The sequence below is a fragment of the Mus caroli genome, chromosome 1, assembly GCF_900094665.2.
Source record: "Mus caroli chromosome 1, CAROLI_EIJ_v1.1, whole genome shotgun sequence".
Lineage (NCBI taxonomy): Eukaryota > Metazoa > Chordata > Mammalia > Rodentia > Muridae > Mus > Mus caroli.
This window is the reverse complement of record NC_034570.1, coordinates 19,318,539-19,337,484: the sequence shown is the minus strand read 5'-3', so window position 1 is coordinate 19,337,484 and position 18,946 is coordinate 19,318,539. Positions and strand designations below refer to the sequence as shown.

Sequence of the window (18,946 nt, the reverse complement as noted above, 5' to 3'; positions counted from 1 at the left end):
GTGAAGGGTGTTGTTTCCCTAATTTCTTTCTCAGCCCGTTTATCCTTTGTGTAGAGAAAGGCCATTGACTTGTTTGAGTTAATTTTAAATCCAGCTACTTCACTGAAGCTGTTTATCAGGCTTAGGAGTTCTCTGGTGGAATTTTTAGGGTCACTTATATATACTATCATATCATCTGCAAAGAGTGATATGTTGACTTCTTCCTTTCCACTTTGGAGGAGTTTCCTCTTACCTCACTGTCTTAGTCACTGTTTGCGGCTGCTGTGAACAGATACCCGGCGTCAAAGAAACGTAAGGGTTGATTTTGGTTACATGGTATAATAAAAAGAGTATGGACTTTACAGTCTGGAAGAACTCAGTGATTATGATTAAAGTTTAATTTTCCTTGGGTTTAATATACATGGTAATGCCAGCAGCCGAATACAGAAGTAGGAACTTGAGGCCAGTCTGTGCTACATATTGAGACCATGTCAAAAAATTTTATAACGAAACAAATTGATCTTCATTCATAGGGAATTCTTACTTATACCTATTCCTAAAAGTCAAGACATAGCTAATATGTAACATATACATATGGTGTGTGATAGATATACCTGATACAGTGTGTGATAGACTGTTACAGGCTCTTGGAACATAAGAGTGAACAGTTCTCTGCCCTGACATACACTTTCTGAATTCCTCACAGACATGTCCACACTGGCCTCCAGCAATGTGTCAGTTACAGTTCAAAATTTCCCCCTTGAGAGTGGGTTTCTTTTCTCATACATGTAGTTCTCCGTGTCTGCGTGTCTCTTCTGGTTTGGGAGCTCTCTAGATTGCCTTATGATCTCATTTCACTGATGAATCCAAGAGAGATGGTTAGTTTTTATTCTCCCTCTTTCTGCTTGTTAAATTCAGCAGCTTACAGATTAGGTGTGTGCTGCTGTTTGTAGCAACTTAAAACCAGCAAAAGAACATTGTTACCTCAGTTTTGAAAATCAGCTATTATACCTGTTACTTAAATGAACAGGAAATGTCAAAAATACGGCAACTGGAAACTAAGCTTTTACTCAGTTTTAGGCTGTAAATTACAGAAAGATTGGACAGTCAAGCTTCTGCAAATGAAACTAATCTGAATGGAATATGTGCTGGTTAAATTGTAGATCTGCCTAACCTGACCTCACGTGGTTGATTCAGCTTTTCTAATAAGTGCTTCTCAACCTTCCTTCCTCACTGAGACCCTCTAATATACTCCTCATGTTGTGCTGACCCCACACCATAAAGTTAGTTTCATTGCTATTTCATAACTATACTTTTCTACTGTTTAGAGTCACAAATGTAAGTATCTGTGTTTTCTGATGGTCTTAGGTGGCCCCTGTGAAAGAGTTGTTTGACCCTCTAGGTCGAGAGCGGCTGCCTTATGAGAAGGCAGATTCTCGGTGTGATGTTTATAGAAGCTGAGTATGTTCAAGTACACTGCTTCCACATCACTGTTTCCAGTTCTGAGCTGACTGTGAACTGTCAGCAGGGTAATGGTGACATGAAGAGGGATGAAGTCAGAATACATTAACAACATTTATGCTGGCCAGTTCCCTTTTCTTCTCCAAACAACTAACAAGTATGAATAGTAGCTAAGAAATAATACGTGATCCAATTTTTCAAAAGTGTAACTTGCTGCCTGGTGGAGGTGATGCCCACCTTTTAGCCCAGCACTCTGGAGGTAGAGACAGGGGGGAATCTCTGAGTTTGAGACTAGCCTAGCCTGGTCTATAGCGTACTTGGAGCTGCACCTATCATCTTATATGACAGGCCAAGGCTATCACTGAGCTACACTTCCAACACCTACTTTACTTTTTATTTTGAGTTGAAGTCTCACTAAGTTGCCCAGGTAGACCTTCAACTTGCAGGCCTCCTGGCTCAATCAACTTCCGGGACAGTCAGGACTACACAGAGAAACCCTGTGTCCAAAACAACAAAAAAGTATAACTTGCTGGCTTAGTAAGTGAAGACACTTGCTGACAAGCCTGACCTGAGTTATTCCTAGACCCTCACGGTAGAAGGAAAGAACTGGCCCAAAGTTGCTTTAAGTCCTTTGAACTCCACACATGTTATGATATGCACAAACCCATACATACCAACAAAATGATCAAATAATTAGAAATATAAAAAAATCTAGGCCTGGTGATGCATTCCTGTGGTCTCTGCTACTTGGGAAGTTGAGTCAGGAGGCCTGCAAGTCTACCTGGGCAACTTAGTGAGAAGTGTTGGAAGTGGAGCTCAGTGATAGCCTTGGCCTGTCATATGAGATGATAGGTGCAGCCCCAAGTACCAAGGGGAAGAAAGGCATAATAATTTCATTTAGAGGTTGAATTTCTATATTCACTATTCAAGGGTCTCGTTGAATAGTGAATAGAAATTTCTACTGTAAGTTCAAAGACCATGCTTACCTGTTTAAAAAGTAATAAATGCTTTAGGATTCCTTATACTAACTTCATGAAAATTATGCATAAGTGTAAGTGGAACTTAAATATTCGCTTAATAAACTAATCAATGAATCCAATGATTTACTTCAAAGCTGCAGAAGAAAGAAGAGCAACAACTTGAGCCTAAGAAAAGCACCAGCCCAAAAAATGCTGCAGAGCCCACTATTGATCTTCTAGGACTTGGTAAGTGATGGAAATGCAAAACAACTGAAACCTACTTGAAATGAACATGATGTCTAGTTCTTCAGTATTGTATCAAAGAGGCGGTGTGAGAGGGTCTGATAAGTGCCAAGTTCTCAGAAAAGGCATTTTAATAAGGAAAGCCAGTGTGTGTCAGCTCTGTCTTTACTGAAATACAAGTAATGGATTCCTTAGGGGGAGAAAGGAAAGGGAATGATCTTGAGAGGCTTGGTAGACATGCCATTTCAACATGTAAGTAACGATTGAATCCTGACTCCCTTTCGCTTAGCCCCCCACCCCCACCCTATGGTTAAAAAAAAAATTAACGCGATTTCTGCTGTCCCTTTAGTAAAATAATTCTGGATAACCTCATTGGCAAATTCAAATTTTAATAAAATTTTATAGACATAAGCAATGCATTTAATTGTTTTGCATATAGAAATTGTTGCTAGTGGTTTCGTGATGACGGTTGCATACACACAGCATCTGACTGCATTCACCCCATTCTTTACCTCTGACCTCCTTCCCACTGCTCTTAGCCCTTCCTTGTCCCTTCCGTCCAAATGTCAGCGAGTTTAACCAGAGTTCTTTACAGGAGTATAGATGAAGGATGTTTTTAAGATGTGTGTAACTCACCAGTGGCTTCAGCACTGAAGAAAATGTCTCTCTTTCTCACACATCAACCATTGAATGCCCATAGTCTTCAGAGAGGGCCCAGGCCTCATGAACCCCTCCTGCTCCATGATAAAAAGGCTCCGTCTCATGTAGGTAATGACAGCTGCTTGAGTGCTCAAGAGTGTCTTGGGTGTGTCATTCCTGGAAGACAGCTTTCTACAACATCATCCCTTTACCTCTGACACTCTTTCACTTCTGAGCCTTGGAGTGGGTGACATAGTTAGATACCTTGTTTATAAGTGAACATTCAGAAGTCACTTAGCCGCAGACTTGACCAGTTGAGCTTCTGTATTAATCACCACTCACTGCAAAATGAAGCTTCCTTGACCAGCAGCAGCAATGTATGGGCGTAAACTGAAATACTTAGAAGACAATTTCTTAGGCAGATCACACCGATTTTGTAAACAAATATCCTAACTTAAAGTGGTTCATGTGATTTGAGCCTACAAATTAATTCACTTGTGGTTTATTTCATCCCATAAAGCAAGGAATATATTTTAATATGAAGGGATTACAAAGAACATTTTATTAAAGAAAAAACTTTAAATGACTTTTTGACTACAAAAAACAATTCCTTGAACAACACACACATTTAGAAAGCTTCAAGAACCTTACTACTAAGAGTGTGGCTGAGTCTGCTAGGGCTTTGTTGGCTCAGTAGGTAACTGAGGAATAGGACTTGACAGTTCATTGTGATAGGTTGTACTAAAGGCTTGAATGTTCGTGCTCTGTCAAAAATGCTAATGAAAAATACAACATCCGTTAGCTTATCACCTTCTTACCCACCTTAAACTTGGTTGGCAGTGCGTAAAATTTCATGTTACTCTTTGACATTATTTCATTATCTCTGTAAATAGATTGTGACCACCTGATGATTCTGCTATTCAAGTAAAATTTGAATGCAGTTAGTATTTATTGAGCACCAGCAGTTTGTTGAACACTAGTAAACATGAGAAATGGAATCTGGGGTATTTGCAGTTATGCAGACAGGAAATTGAGGTGCAGTATTAAAGGAAGAAAAATGTGATGGATCCAGTTGCTTCTGGGGACTTGGTTTGAAATATGGATTAATGCTAAAGTTCAATTTTTTTTTATTTTTATTTTTATTCATTTATTTTTTTTGAGACAGGGTTTCTCTGTATAGCCCTGGCTGTCCTGGAACTCACTCTGTAGACCAGACTGGCCTCGAACTCAGAAATCCGCCTGCCTCTGCCTCCCGAGTGCTGGGATTAAAGGCGTGCGCTACCACACCCGACTAAAGTTTAATTTTAAGTGTGTGTACAATGTATCCTGATTTATTATGATTTACCATGTTTAATTTTAATAACTATATTTTCAACATCTTAGCCTTTATTCCATCAGTAAGGAACATACAATAGTGGTCCTTTGATCAGGAGAATGTATTTAACCTCTACTACTTTGTAATATTGTTTATTAATTGAGGACTCATCATATCCTAGTTGCTTTTCCTTCCTTCTGCTTGTTTATTGATGACCATATCCATCTGTATTCCTCTATACATCACTGAACTTTGTATAAGGACAGTGGAATGGAAAGATAGAGAATCAGTATTGAATGATCTTTCAAATATTTACTTCTTTAACTTAGTGCAAGGAATTATTAAGTATTTGAAGATTGAGTCTTAATTTTGAAAAATTTAGGTAATCCTTTGTGGTTAGGCATGGTTGTAATTCTGTGGCGTTTTTAAGTATTATATCAAACATATAAAATAATGCATTTCAAGATGACATTTTTCATATATTATTGGTCATACAGCCTGCTGTTACTATCTGTTTTTTTCCCCAACATTCTATCCCAGTGACCCTATGGCTTTTGCAGAAATGTGGTTTCGAGACAGGTCAGACAGCTCACTAGTCTAGGGATCAGAAGACATAGTTAAGTCGTACAAACTTAGCTACTGAGCTAGATGATCCACACTGAGGAGGCCCTCAGGATCAGCCTTCCATCTCTACCCTAGGACCTGAAGACAGATATCATGTTTCATGGGACAGAAACCAACAACATGCAAACATTCTTTAAAAACATCTAGACAGTGTGATCATAATAATGAATCTTTATCTGTCCTTTTCAAATACTGGAAATTATAAACTGATCTTCAGAGTAGATTGAAACAATAATTTCTGTGAGACATGCCAAAGGTGGTGAGCAAAGACAGCATGTTTTAAAATCCATTGGGAGCTTGTGTTTACTGAAGTGTGAGGTTGAAATGTTTCAATTAAGAGGTTATTAAGAATTGTTTTTTCAATAATTTTGTGTATGTGTAGTAATAAGGAGTATTTATGGGAATGATATCAAGAGCTTACCATTAAAATACCATATAGTGAGAAGTCTAGGATAGAGAGACGCTGGAGCTGGCATATTGATATGTGTGTGTGGCATGGGTGTAGATAAAACAATTAGTGATTTTGAAAAGTACGTCTTCAGGCTATTGTGAGCCGTGTGCTCCCATTTGTCCAGGAGCGGCTGGAGTTAGGCCTGAAACCAGAAGTCTACTTCTGGGGAAGACCAACACCGAAGTGTTCTCTTTAGGATGGGGGTCAGTCCTAGAGCAGCAAGGAACACAGGGTTTTCTTTTGAATTGTTCTTAGTTTTAAAAAATAAAATTTTAAAATAGCACCCTGTTTCCTGTAATTAAGAGATTCTATATCGACAGAAGTGTGTATTCCTTTCAGATGGTCCTGCTGAGGCACCCGTGACCAATGGAAACCCAGCCACAGTGCCAGCCCTGAGTGATGATCTGGACATTTTTGGACCAATGATTTCTAACCCTTTACCTGCAACTGTCATGCCCCCAGCTCAGGTAAGCAGTAAAATGTGTTCTCTCTTGGTGACACCACTGCTTGAAAAGCTTCAGAAGTTTAACTTTGAAATTGTTGTCCCTGAGCTGAAAACCTATTCTTTAGGCCAGCATTTAGCAAGCTAATCTTGCAATTTTATTTTGTTTAAACAGATAGTTTTATTCAAACACAGCCATTTCTATTGATTTATAGTTTTCAGCTACTTTGGTGATATAGCTGTAGAGATGGTTACAGTAGAGTCTGTTATGACCCTACAAGCAGACTTTACCATTCTTAAAATTTTATGAGAACAACAGAATTTAGAATATATGTATGGGGGTATGTGAGGCAACCTTCAATCTGACCTTAATTCACAAGCCTGAATTAATAACATTGTTGATGCTAATATATTTGATTCTATAAGTTCTGGCAAATTAAATGTTTGTATTTTTCTGAAGGTAAAATATATTTTAAGCTAGTCTTAAAATGAACCTTGCTACTTTTGAATGATTAAATAAAAACCATTGAATACAGCAATAAGATTTTTTAAATACTAATGGTTAAGAAATTCAGTTATTTTTGTGACATTAAATAGTTTACTTCAAATGAAACATTAACTTTCAAGGTTCAGTTTAAAGTCACTTGGAAGCCTGCTACAAACACTCTCACTGCCTATTACACTGGAACACTACAGATAGCCAATTGGTTTCCTGGAAAGCATTTGAGATGCAGTACTTCTTTTCTATATGAAAAGGGGAGCCACCATACCCAGGGATCCATCCCATAATCGGCTTCCAAATGCTGACACCATTGCATACACTAGCAAGATTTTGCTGAAAGGACCCTGATATAGCTGTCTCTTGTGAGACTATGCCGGGGCCTAGTAAACACAGAAGTGGATGCTCACAGTCAGCTATTGGATGGATCACAGGACCCCCAATGGAGGAGCTGGAGAAAGTACCCAAGGAGCTAAAGGGACCTGCAACCCTATAGGTGGTACAACATTATGAACTAACCAGTACCCCGGAGCTCTTGACTCTAGCTGCATATGTATTAAAAGATGGCCTAGTCGGCCATCACTGGAAAGAGAGGCCCATTGGACACACAAACTTTATATGCCCCAGTACAGGGGAACGCCAGGGCCAAAAAAAAAAAAAAAAAAGGGAATGGGTGGGTAGGGAAATGGGGGAGAGGGGAGAGGGTATGGGGGACTTTTGGGATAGCATTGGAAATGTAATTGAGGAAAATACGTAATAAAATATATTAAAAAAAAAAAGAAAAGGGGAGCCACATCTGAGTTGTGTGGATGTAAAGATTTTCATAACTGTCCATGTGTCAGGAAGAGTAATAATGTTTTATTATGCATATTTTTGTTATTAAAGTAATTGTGTACTTGCCTTGAATTTAACAAGTAAAATTCTTGGGAATTAGTTAGGCTAAAGTCATCATCAACTTTGAGTATAGCAATAGAGTGTGTTTCAGGAAAGGTAGCTAGCTCAGGGGTATCTCTGTCCTTTTTAGTCCTTACGGCCTTCATGTGAAAACAGGGACTGAGGGGACTGTGGAGATACAAGCATGAGATACCTGCAAACATGAGGTCATGAGTTCTGATCCCCAGCACCCACAGCTGCGTATGCCTATAACCTCAGTGCTGGGAGTGGTAGAGAGATAGGTAGATTCCTGAAACTTGACTGGCTAGCCAGCCAGCCTAGCCAGTTGGAAAGCCCCAAGCTCTAACCTTAATGCTAATCAAGCTCTAGCCAGTTGGCAAGCTACAAAGACAAACTGTTGTGCCTTGTGTTTGCTGATTAGGTACTCATAGGATGGTAAGGTTTTTTCTTTTCTTCCTTTTTAAAGAAGCCTTGTTTGCACGCACACACACTCAAGGAGGCTGATAGAGAACATGAACTTCCCCCAGAACTGGAGGAGGTTGTGAGCTGCCATGTAGGTGCTGGAGAAATTAACATGGGTCTTCCAGGAAATGCTCTCTTTTTTCCCTACATCTTTTTATTCTACATACTTTCAATTTCAGAACAAACTAAAACAAACAATAAATGCACAATACCCAACCCCACTATTCTGTAAGAGGGAACTTTCCTGCCTTAAGGCACAAGGACAGAATAGAAGAGATCTTCTAGATTTGAGCCTTGAGAGTAAATGCTCTTAACCATTGATGTGTCTCTCCAGTCCCAGCATGGTTCATTTTAAAAATCATATCTTAATTCTTTTCTTGAACACTATTTATAAGCCAAAATTATGCCAGTTGTAGGCTCTGTAATTACAGAGCCCTGTAAGATAATTTATGATAAGAATTACCTATTATCCAAACTACATGCTAAGATTAAAATCCAAATATATTTTCAAAATGCTGCCTTTGCCAATAAAGTATAACTTAGATGTATGTATCCATATGAGTCCTGAAAGGGTGAAAGTTGCTAATTCTGGTGGGCTTTTAGTATATGAAGTTAAGCTGTAATTGAGTTTAAGTACCAAGATACTGCATTACTATGAACACTATTTGACTTTTGTTTTCTGGGCATATGTAAATTTTAGTCAGAGATTTACCCATGTATAAAAACAGCTTGGGTTTACCATTGACTTGGAAGTAGCTGACCAGAGTGTACAGTAGATGGTGGGAGGAACTCGGTTCAGCAGTCCTTTTCTATCTATATACAACAGGAAGGGAGGGAGTGGGGAGACAGACAGAATATGAATATATGAGAATGAATATGTACAAGTGCTGATACCAGCCCTGGTATTGTGGAAAGTCCAGAAAGCCTGAGTTATAAAACAATAGGCACTCTGATGGTGAAATGATAGCACACACACCACCAGTAGACTAGCAGACTTCAAGTGCTTGCTAGGCATGCCACTGAGGCTGGCCATCTAGCTAGTGTCTATGCTGAGGTAGATGTTCAAATTCATTTATATAATATTTAGACCATAAGGCTGTTCTTTAGACTGTTCTACTATGAAACCAAAATTAGTATTTCCCTAAACATTTGGGCTTTTTTATTATGTCTCATTCATCAAGAATGAAACCCAAGGTGCTGAGTAGATTCTGGTGTTGCATAGAAGCGACGTGTTGGAAGGACCACATGGTGATGTCATTTTGTTATCACTCTTAATAACTGTGTAGTTACTTATTCCATTACAAAGCACCCGTGGTAATGAAGCCTGTCCTCATTTTGTAGGACAGAGTCAGGCGACATATAAATCCCAAGACTGAGGATTAGCGATCCAGTCCAGCCCAGCTGGTCAGGGACCACTCTGTTGGCCGCTGGGGGGGCTATGCTTCTTCATTAGTAACTAAAGTATAGTCGGATTAAAAGACACTGTTAGGTTTGGTAGTCTGTCATGTCTTATTTTCTTTTTTAAAGATTTATTTATTGATATATATAAGTACACTGTAGCTGCTTCAGACACACCAGAAGAGGGCATCAGATCTCATTACGAATGGTTGTGAGCCATCATGTGGTTGCTGGGATTTGAACTCAGGACCTTCGGAAGAGCAGTCAGTGCTCTTAACCACTGAGCCATCTCTCCAGCCCCCATGTCTAATTTCTTACATATTTTAGAATTTTTGCAAAATAAGACAGCCTTTTCTATGTTTTTTACAAGTCTTGCTCAGTTAGTGAGAGTCAAAATATGGTTCTACCTACGTAGGTCTGAATCAAGTGCTTTGAGGGTAGTGTACTGCATGGTGTTGTGTCCAGGACCATGACTGGACTTAGCTTCTGCTTGCTACCCACCTCCATCTGTCGTTTCAGAAGAGTATGAGCCAGCATTTACTAGACTTCAGAAATCTTTTTTTCCACTAAGTATTTAAAGCCAATAATTGAGCAAGCATGTCAGTTGTGGTTTTGTAAAAGTGTCTCTGTGTAAGGTATAGAGGATTAATGGGAAACTTGTTTTATATTAACTATCTAAATCACTTGTATGATTTGCCTCTGAATAGCATGAAAGTTATGGCTGAATATAGGTAGCCAGTTTTCTGTATTTATTTTCTGGAGTAGATGCATTCTAGTATTGCTAAAATAGTTCTAGAATAGGTGTATAAACATTGTATGGTATAGCTTTTGAAAAGATACAAGCTTTTAATCTCCCATTACAGAGCCTTCGCTTCTGCAAGATGTAACATTCTTTATTCCAAGTGTCGCTAGTTCTTGAGAGACGTGCTGGGGGGTCCTCAGACTGGACCTGCATGTTGTCATACCCTCTGTGTTCCAGGATGATGAGCAAAACCTGCTCTTTCCTGGTGGCTTAGCGTGGCTGTGGAGGAGCTCCGTGCTCCTTGGTCTTCACTACAGCTTATGCCATGACATTGCTTCTGCATTCTAGATGATCATGTGTGTGTGCTGGAAAATGATCTTAAGAGATGTCACCATTTTCCTCTTATTATATACTACCAATTTCATAGTTTTATGTGAACTTTAGTATTAGATAAGCTGTCCTTTGTAGAAATTAAGTTTCTGTTGGTGTTTTGCCCAGGGGACTGCCTCCGTACCAGCACCTGCTACCCTGTCTACCGTGACATCTGGGGATCTGGACCTGTTTACTGAGCAAACTACAAAGTCAGAAGAAGTAGCAAAGAAACAACTCTCCAAAGACTCCATCTTATCTCTGTATGGTACAGGAGCACAGCAAAGCACTCCTGGTAATTGATGTTGCGCTCCACTTGCAGACAATGACACGGTGTTGCAGAGTACATCCTCTGAAATGACCTCAGTTACAGTTTTCTATGGTACCAGTGGATGCTTCTGTTGCAGTTTATAGAACTGAAATGAATGAAGCATCAGAATTAAACAATATAGGATTCACAGAACTTTATTCATTTGAGATATAACAAGTTGTTCACATATCATTTAATATTGTTCTACAAGTTTATAAGACAGGAGTTCAGGAATTAACTGGATTGGATTTACATGAAATTTGACTTTGTGTAAACTCTTGTTTCCTCTGCAGGTAAACAATTAAGCAGTCAGAACTACACATATGTATAATTATGCAAAACTTGGAACTGTCTTTCATTGTAGTGAAATATAAGCATATAATTTATTCAGTTTTAATACATCAGACCCTTAGTTCCAAAATAAGCTTATTTCATATATAGGCTGAAGCTGTGTGGCCACCCACCTACCTCATCATAAAACAAAGAACCACTGCTCTCCCTGCCTGGTTGGGTTTTGGGAGAGCAGTGGTACCAGTCAGCAAGAGCAGCATGTCCTCTAGGCTGTGCATCTGTGTAGTAGACGACACATCTGTCTGCATCCTGGAGTAACAGCTCTGAAGGTTGAGGCATGGGTTGTTTTGAGTTGTCTGCCCCTTTCTCTGGAGAGGAGTGCAGCCATATACAGAGCCTCTTCTTGACCTGTTCTTTTCTTTTTTTATTCATGGTTCTTACAATACAGGTGTGTTTATGGGACCCACAAATATACCATTTACCTCACAAGCACCGACTGCATTTCAAGGTTTTCCTTCCATGGGCGTCCCAGTGCCTGCAGCTCCTGGTCTTATAGGAAATATGATGGGACAGAATACTGGCATGATGGTGGGCATGCCCATGCACAATGGGTTCATGGGAAACGCACAGACTGGAGTGATGCCACTTCCTCAGAATGTTGTTGGCCCTCAGGGAGGAATGGTGGGACAAATGGGTGCACCACAGAGTAAGTTCGGCCTGCCACAAGCCCAGCAGCCTCAGTGGAACCTCTCACAGGTAAGGCTCTTGTAGTTTCTACCACCTTAACATCTAAGAAACCACATTTGTATTTTGGGACTTTTATTTGTTTTGAACTCCAATGATGGAACAAAAGAAAGGGATAAGTTTGGCCAGATCCAAGTGTTTATAGATAAATGACTAGTTACTGTCCTTACTAAGACTGTTCTATAAATAAATGTTAGGGCTTTCCTTTCCTCATTTCATACTGAAATGAAGTTGTAGTGGTGAACATGCCTGCACTAGCTGGAAGTAGTCTTATCTTGGGCAGCATCTAAGAGATGCCTCAGCTCCGACCTGTCAGGCTTGGTGCCAGCCATGCTTACTTGGCTCCTGGGTGGGATCTCTTCATAGTTCACTTGGACCAGAGTATCTTCACTGATAGCTTGCATCTTATCAGTGAGATAGAAATCCAGCTTCATATTTTTAAAGCACAGTTTTATGAGGGATCAAGGCTGCCTCTGTCATGTGGTTCCTGCCTGTTGATGTATGAGGAACATCCATTGGCTCAGGAATCCCCGTGGTGAGAATGTAAACCCTGCTTCCCTCAGGTATTCACTGATAAATTCCATGTCTGTCTGGCTTAGCTTAGAGTAACATTCCTGCTGTCGCCCCACATCAGAGGCTTTGACTCAGGGCTCATGGTCCCATTTCCACTTCTGCATGACTGTCCACCGAGCATCTTACAGGAACCAGGACCACTGGGACCCCTAGTTTCCCTTAGAACATTGACTGCTAACTAACATTCACAGAGCCGCCGTGTATCTTACAAGTGCTTTTGTGCTGTGACAGCTGCGGTTTGTAGGTATATACGTACACACTGCTTATGCATTGGAAACCTTGGGAATGATGTCAGATATTAGGAACAGCTTTTCTGTGACCAGGATGCTCAGGCTCACGTGACTCAGGCTAGATTACAGGAGAGCCAGTGAAGAACAGCAAGGCTATAAGAGTGAGCAGAAGGGAAGATGGAATCTACCTGTCTGTAGACACATGTGTGGTTATTATGTCTTGGGTTTTCAAAAGAAAAAAAATTCTGCACAAAGAACACAGTTAATGTTGAACATAGGTTTGAAACTATTTTAGGTAAATCCTGCGTCTCTTGTTCCATCACCAAACTGGGTAGTGAGAGAACTACTGTGCTAAGAGCCTGATAAATACACTGGATTTTAGCCTGAAAGAAAATTACATGTAGTTGTTTATTGTATAGCATATACTGAAATTTAATTTTAGCTGTTTATGTTATTATAACATAAAACCTAAAACATATGCTATATGACCTTTTTAATGTTTAGGAAGTATATTAAGGTCATTTAGGATGTTAATAGAGAATTATGAGTATTTTGTAAATGTTAGGGTAATTTTAAGATGTTTTACTTTCAAAAATGTCTTAGTCTTGGAGTCACAGAAGAGTGATGGTCTCAGATATAAACTCAAAGATTACTTTGATGTGTTTTCAGTTGTGGTTAATCTAGAAAGTGAACTAATTATGGATTACTTTATAAGTAATGCCTAACTCAGGAAAAGGTAAGAAAAAAGTAACTTTGATTTCAGTAGAAAGATTTCTGTGTGGTCCACATCCAGTGTCTGGACTAATTTTCACATCTGATGAAGTGTCTGGCTGTAGCTAAAGAGAGAATCATCCTTGTTAACTAAGCCTTTTGTGTTTCACAGATGAATCAGCAGATGGCTGCCATGAACCTCAGTAGTGCAAACGCGAGTGCAGGTTTTGGCCAGCCTCCCAGCACGACAGCAGGGTGGTCTGGAAGCTCGTCGGGGCAGACTCTGAGCACACAGCTGTGGAAGTAAGAAGCTGTCACAGAGTTCCAGCCAGAACCGACCCTGACATTCCTCGCTGCAAAGGCATCTAGTTCCCATTTATTCATGTACATAACGTATTTTTTCTTTCCCCCATTTGTTCACATTAAGAATTACCTGATTGACCGTGTTGGTCTGTGCTGATTAAATTTGATGTGAAAGCAGGTTGAGAAACCATCTGTGTGGAGGGCAGCTTTGCTCATACTCCCCATGATGTCCTAAGCCACACTGGGAAGCTGCTCAGTTAACTTGCATAATCAGTTTTATTTGCAAAATTATAGCTCTAACGTTTGCATATAAGGGAAGTAGTTATCATGTTAGTAATACCTCTAACAGTATAAACCCCACCCCCAAATTAGCCAGTAATCCTGTAGAAAGGTACTGTATGATCAAATGTTTAATCATATAAATAGAATGTAAATGTATCACTGAGCACTGTTTTCTAGTGTATCAAATTCTTTTATTCATCACTCACTCCACTGTGCTGTTGTTATGATGTGCTTAACAGGGAACGTGGTTAGTGAACGGAGATAAACCTGGATGCTACTGTAAAACTCAATGAAGGTTTCAGAATTCAAATTTCCATTGCCTCTTGTAATGTGGGCCTCTTCTCATGTACATAGTGCTAATATGAAGACCTTTTTCTGCACTATATGCACACAGGGTAACTAAAACAAAGCCACTTTTAATCCTTGAAGGTATATCCAGGTTTATGACAGTAATTGTGTTTACATTTTATGGTGCCTAGTATTGACAAAATGTTATTTCCCTATATTAAACAGATGAATCCACACACCTTTTTATTTGTGGGTTTTATTTCCTACAGTGTACACTGCCATCAGCTTTCCAAATAGTTCATGTTGTGAAGCCAAGAATTTAACTGGAAATATTTAATTGACAGAATACTCCTCATCAGCTTCTAAAACCTGTCATTCTAGCAGTATTGAGATGGCTTGTGGGAGGGAGGAAGGGAGGGAGGGAACAGTGTGAGATACTCTGTTGTCCTTTTCAGTGTCATGTGGCTTCACTGTACAAAAATCTTCCAGTTCAGAAAACACATGCAGAACAAATGAAGACAACACATTTTGTAGCATCCAGGTAGCTGTCGAAACGGGCGTCCATCGGCGGTAAGGAAAGGCTGAAGGCAAAGGAACAGTACCTGAATGGGCAGCAGCCCACGCTCCAGACTTCCTGTCCTCACCTGCTGGTCCTGGCAGCTACACCTCAATGTTCACTGTGTCCAGGTGGTACTTTGGCTCATTGGCTAGATTGACCTTCTCTGTCCGAGTGTGCCACACGAGAACCTGCGGAGGAAGGGGATAATTTAAACAGCTGCAGTGTCAGCATTCCGAGGGTCAGCCCATGAGGGAGGTGAAGAGGTACCTTGGTGCAGTTACTAGCTTTTGGTTCCAGTTCTTCAACTGTCGTTATCTGCTTTAGAAAGTCAGATTCTTGCATCCCTGGCTGGGATCCACGGCGCTTAAATACAGCTTTCGGATTGGACAAGATGACTTGCAGACTCACAGCAAATCCTTTGTATGAAGTAAAGAGAAAGATGTTATTATTGGTATACTTTTTCCCTTTGTAATTGTGGCCACATCAAAAAGTACAAATGCCTGCTATGTGGTTAGATCTTGGTATTGACACTTTAATAAGAGCGTTGCCTGCATACAGTCTCTGAGGAAAATTAGTCCATGGTTTGGACACTCTGAAGACACCTGCCGCAAAATCTGAAGCCTGTGATAATTATATTTCAGGAACTGCCTCAGTGGAGTCAGCACAGCTCCACGTTTAACACTCCATGCTGTTGGAGAACTATTAGCTCTCTTGGTGGTGGTCCAGTGCTGGCCTAGCCTTCCCAGCTGATTTTGATGTCATTAATGTGTGCTTTATCATCAAGGTCAGCGCTGTTCCAAACGACTTGACATTGACAACCTTGGTAGTACAGGTACTGATGATCATGTGAAACAAGTATTACAAGTATTAATGTATAAGTATTACAAGTATTAATGTATAAGTATTTAATGTATAAGTTTTGGTTTCACTCTTTAAGCATGAAGTGGGGAGCTTAGAGATCAGTCCAGGCAGTATTGAGTCATTTGACAAGTTTGGTTTTTGTATTGGAGTGCTTAAAATCAAAATGATCTAGCTTAGTGGTAGAACATTTGTCTCCCATGTAGGAGGCTGTGATTTCACCCTTCAGCATGCAAAGACAGAAAGCGAGCTCCCTCCAGTGATTGGTTCTGTGACAGAATCACCACTGTTTAATCTGCTGTAATACACTCCTGACGCACTCAACAGCCGACTGCATGTGTGACTATTTTAGAAATCTGAAGCCTGAACCTTTGCTCTTGACAGTAGACTCAGGCCCTTTGGGAGTTGAGAGCCAAGCTAGGAACTTCTTCGTAGGAATGTGTGTCTACTCTTCCATTAGCAGCAGATGAATGCTACTTTTTGAAGAAGTGTCACACCATCAGACTGTAACAGAAGAGCTGTGAGAAGACCACATCACTCCCATCACCTCCAGTTGTCCTGCTGCTCAGTCACGTGCCCTGGATCCTGCTGCCTCTTGGAGGAAGTTAATGCTTAGCTATGCACAGACAGTACTCTAGGAAGTGCTGAGTGAAGCAAAATCAGACAACATAACCCATAAAGTGGCCTCCAGACTCCAGTGCCCTCCGCTAAGGCTGTGTGGAAGGACACCTTGTGTTCTAGTAAGCAACATTTATTTGGAGCATCTAGTCTTGTTTTTCATTAGGTCCTTGCATTTGGGACACTGGCTAAATCACTTCTGTTAACTCTGTAATGCCATTTCTTAACCTGCAAGAGAAGTCTGAAACCATGGCACACAGAAAGATTCTACCAACTTCAGAGCACTGTGCAAAAGACTGTAAATAAATATGCCACCATGTAAACAGTAGCAAGAAGGGTGGGTAGTACCAGCCTCCATTCACACTGCAGGAACCCTGGGCGACAGGTAACGGGCCTGTGAACGTTCTGGTGGGCAGAGCCAGGCCACAGGTATGTCATAGGACTTTGGTAAGGGGTCTAAAGTCTTCCACAGGCAGAGCTGCTACAGCCCAAGACTTGAGCAACACAACCCAAGCTTGAAGCTGAGAAAGTGCCTTTTCGCATCAGACCAGATCGCATTCATGTTAATGATGTCTTGCTTTTTTTCATGTGCTTCATCCTTTATCTAAATGCAGGTCTGCCCTTCTCAGTCATACTGGAGCTTCTGGAATATTCTTTATGTGGCTCCAAGGCACTGCTTTTTATATCCCTATTTTCATAGCACACACAATGATCCAGATGATGCAGAGGTAATTCTGAAAATATAAAACCATTCAGACCTGATTTCCTTCATTGTCCCTTAAGATGTTAAACTCGCCGTCTGCAGCCACTGAAGGATTCAGATTAGATGAATATTTTCTCCATTCCCCTGGTTCAGGAATATTTCATCATAGCATAGATCTATGTGGCAAAATGAAGCACAGGCCACAGCTGGCCCTGAAGCTACCATTGTTTTTGTTGGGTGCCTTCTTGTCCTCATTGTGCAGTGATCTGCACCTGAACAGCAGAGCCCTTAGGGAGGGGCTCATAAGTAACCTAGCTCCTAAAAACGGGGCTAGAGGGAGGAGGGAGGACATTATCCAGATGTTCTTTGCCTACTTCAGGGGGTTCTGCCTGTTCTCTGCTCAGGAAGCAGGTCACATCCACAGCAAGCAGGCATCATCTGGTAACTGGGCCAAGCTGGGTTGCTCCAGGAGAAATCCTCTGCCCTGATGAGATAGCATGCTGAGCTAAAGTGCTGTCTCTTGGAAAGAGGCAGCAATGTTAGCTCCTGACGATTGATTTCCAATCTGCTGTGGGTGTCTTGGGTTTTCTTCAGTTGCAAGTATTTGCCTCGAGCATTATATCCTTACTGGATTTGGCTTTAAAGGTCTTTCGAGGTATTAGGATTCTTACAAAACCCATAGAAGTAGGGTTTTCTGTCTGGGTCAGTTAGGGGGAAATGTGCCATGCCAGTGAACAGGGACTGTTGGCTGTGAAGACAGGTCTTCCTTAGCATCTGAGGGTGGGAAGGGAGGGCACATCCTCACTAGGCAGAGGGACAGGGTTTGCCTCAGTAGATTACATGCTTGCTGAATGCATCAGAGTCTAACAACCCACAGGACAGTTGGAGAAGAGATGGCTCACTGGTTAAGAGCATGTGCTCCTCTTCCAGTTGCCAGCTCTTGTGTCATATGTCACAATCATCTGTAACCTCAAGGCTTTCGGCACTGTCTGACTTCTGTGGGCACCTGGCATGCACTTGGGAGCATGTATGTTCATACAGGCAGAATACTATTTAACAAAAGACAGAGGATTAAATAACAAGAAGAGTGTTTAGTCATTTGGGGTGAAACACATATGATAGACTCTCCAAGAGAGTCAGGCCTCAAACTGCCAGAGCTCTGAAGAGGCCACCCCACAGGCAAGGAACCCCCAAACTCTGCTGTCTCCTTTGGATGACAACAGTGTGAGGAAGCTATATAGTGAGAATTTGTAGAGCAAAAAGCTCTGATAATGGGCATAGATTCTCAAGCCTTCAGTGTCATCAGCTGATGCCCACAGAAGTACCCAGACCATGTAGAGAAGTAGAAAGGAGGAGGTGAATCAGTTATCCTGACTCACTTAGCCCGGGAGTGGTCATGTTCTCATCAGGAGGAGCACAGCAGCCTAGTGGTAGCTGCAGCTTCTGTACGGAACATGGATGGTGACTGGCTAGTGTCAGGTCAGATTAGCTCTGAAAGCTCAGATGCTCCTGCCTAAACTTAAAAAACAAACCTTGAAAGGATAGAGTGCCTCCAAATAACTTGGTCATGTCTCAGAAAGAGCTCAAGAATATCTATAATACAGTATATGTTATGTTTGTGTGTTTATATTACATATACATACACATGCATATCAATCATTACCCAACAATTGAGAATCCAAAATGTCGCAGAACCAGAACTTCCCTGCTATACAAAGAAGCAGGAATATAAATACTGCAGCAAAGAGAAATCCAGAAATGATATGCATGGCTGAATTATTGTTTCATATTCAAGAAGGCTGAAGAGATGTGGGCATGCTGTGAGAGAAGAGTGACAAGGCCATCTGAGTGACAGAACGACAAGATGTAAGTATCCTGGGTAGAACTAGCATCTGAGACACAAAAAGGTTAGCAAAGATGATCTTCAAAAGTTCAGTACCAAAGATTAAATAAACTTCAAATATATGAAAATGATCAAAGAGTAAATTACAGAGAAAGG

General features: G+C 40.8%; 2 protein-coding genes across 4 annotated transcripts in view; one reads left to right on the top strand and one right to left on the bottom strand.

Moving 5' to 3' along the window:
* Window positions 1-14,447, top strand: part of Smap1 (small ArfGAP 1) — a 75,800-nt gene extending 61,353 nt beyond the window's left edge. For 2 of the 3 annotated variants that reach the window (XM_029475150.1, XM_029475152.1), the window contains exons 6-10: window positions 2,555-2,645; window positions 6,011-6,138; window positions 10,607-10,772; window positions 11,527-11,834; window positions 13,509-14,447. In XM_029475150.1, coding sequence (XP_029331010.1) covers window positions 2,555-2,645; window positions 6,011-6,138; window positions 10,607-10,772; window positions 11,527-11,834; window positions 13,509-13,643 — 828 coding nt within the window. In that variant the 3' untranslated portion in view covers window positions 13,644-14,447. The remainder of the gene's footprint in view (window positions 1-2,554; window positions 2,646-6,010; window positions 6,139-10,606; window positions 10,773-11,526; window positions 11,835-13,508) is intronic. The other variant, XM_021163031.2, reaches the window with a different exon arrangement.
* The window catches only part of B3gat2 (beta-1,3-glucuronyltransferase 2), an 80,878-nt gene continuing 74,157 nt past the window's right edge, over window positions 12,226-18,946 (bottom strand). The window contains exons 3-4 of the mRNA XM_021163020.1: window positions 15,036-15,184; window positions 12,226-14,956 (exon numbers count right to left, since the gene is read on the bottom strand). Of these exons, the coding sequence (XP_021018679.1) occupies window positions 14,870-14,956; window positions 15,036-15,184 (236 nt within the window). The 3' untranslated portion in view covers window positions 12,226-14,869. The remainder of the gene's footprint in view (window positions 14,957-15,035; window positions 15,185-18,946) is intronic.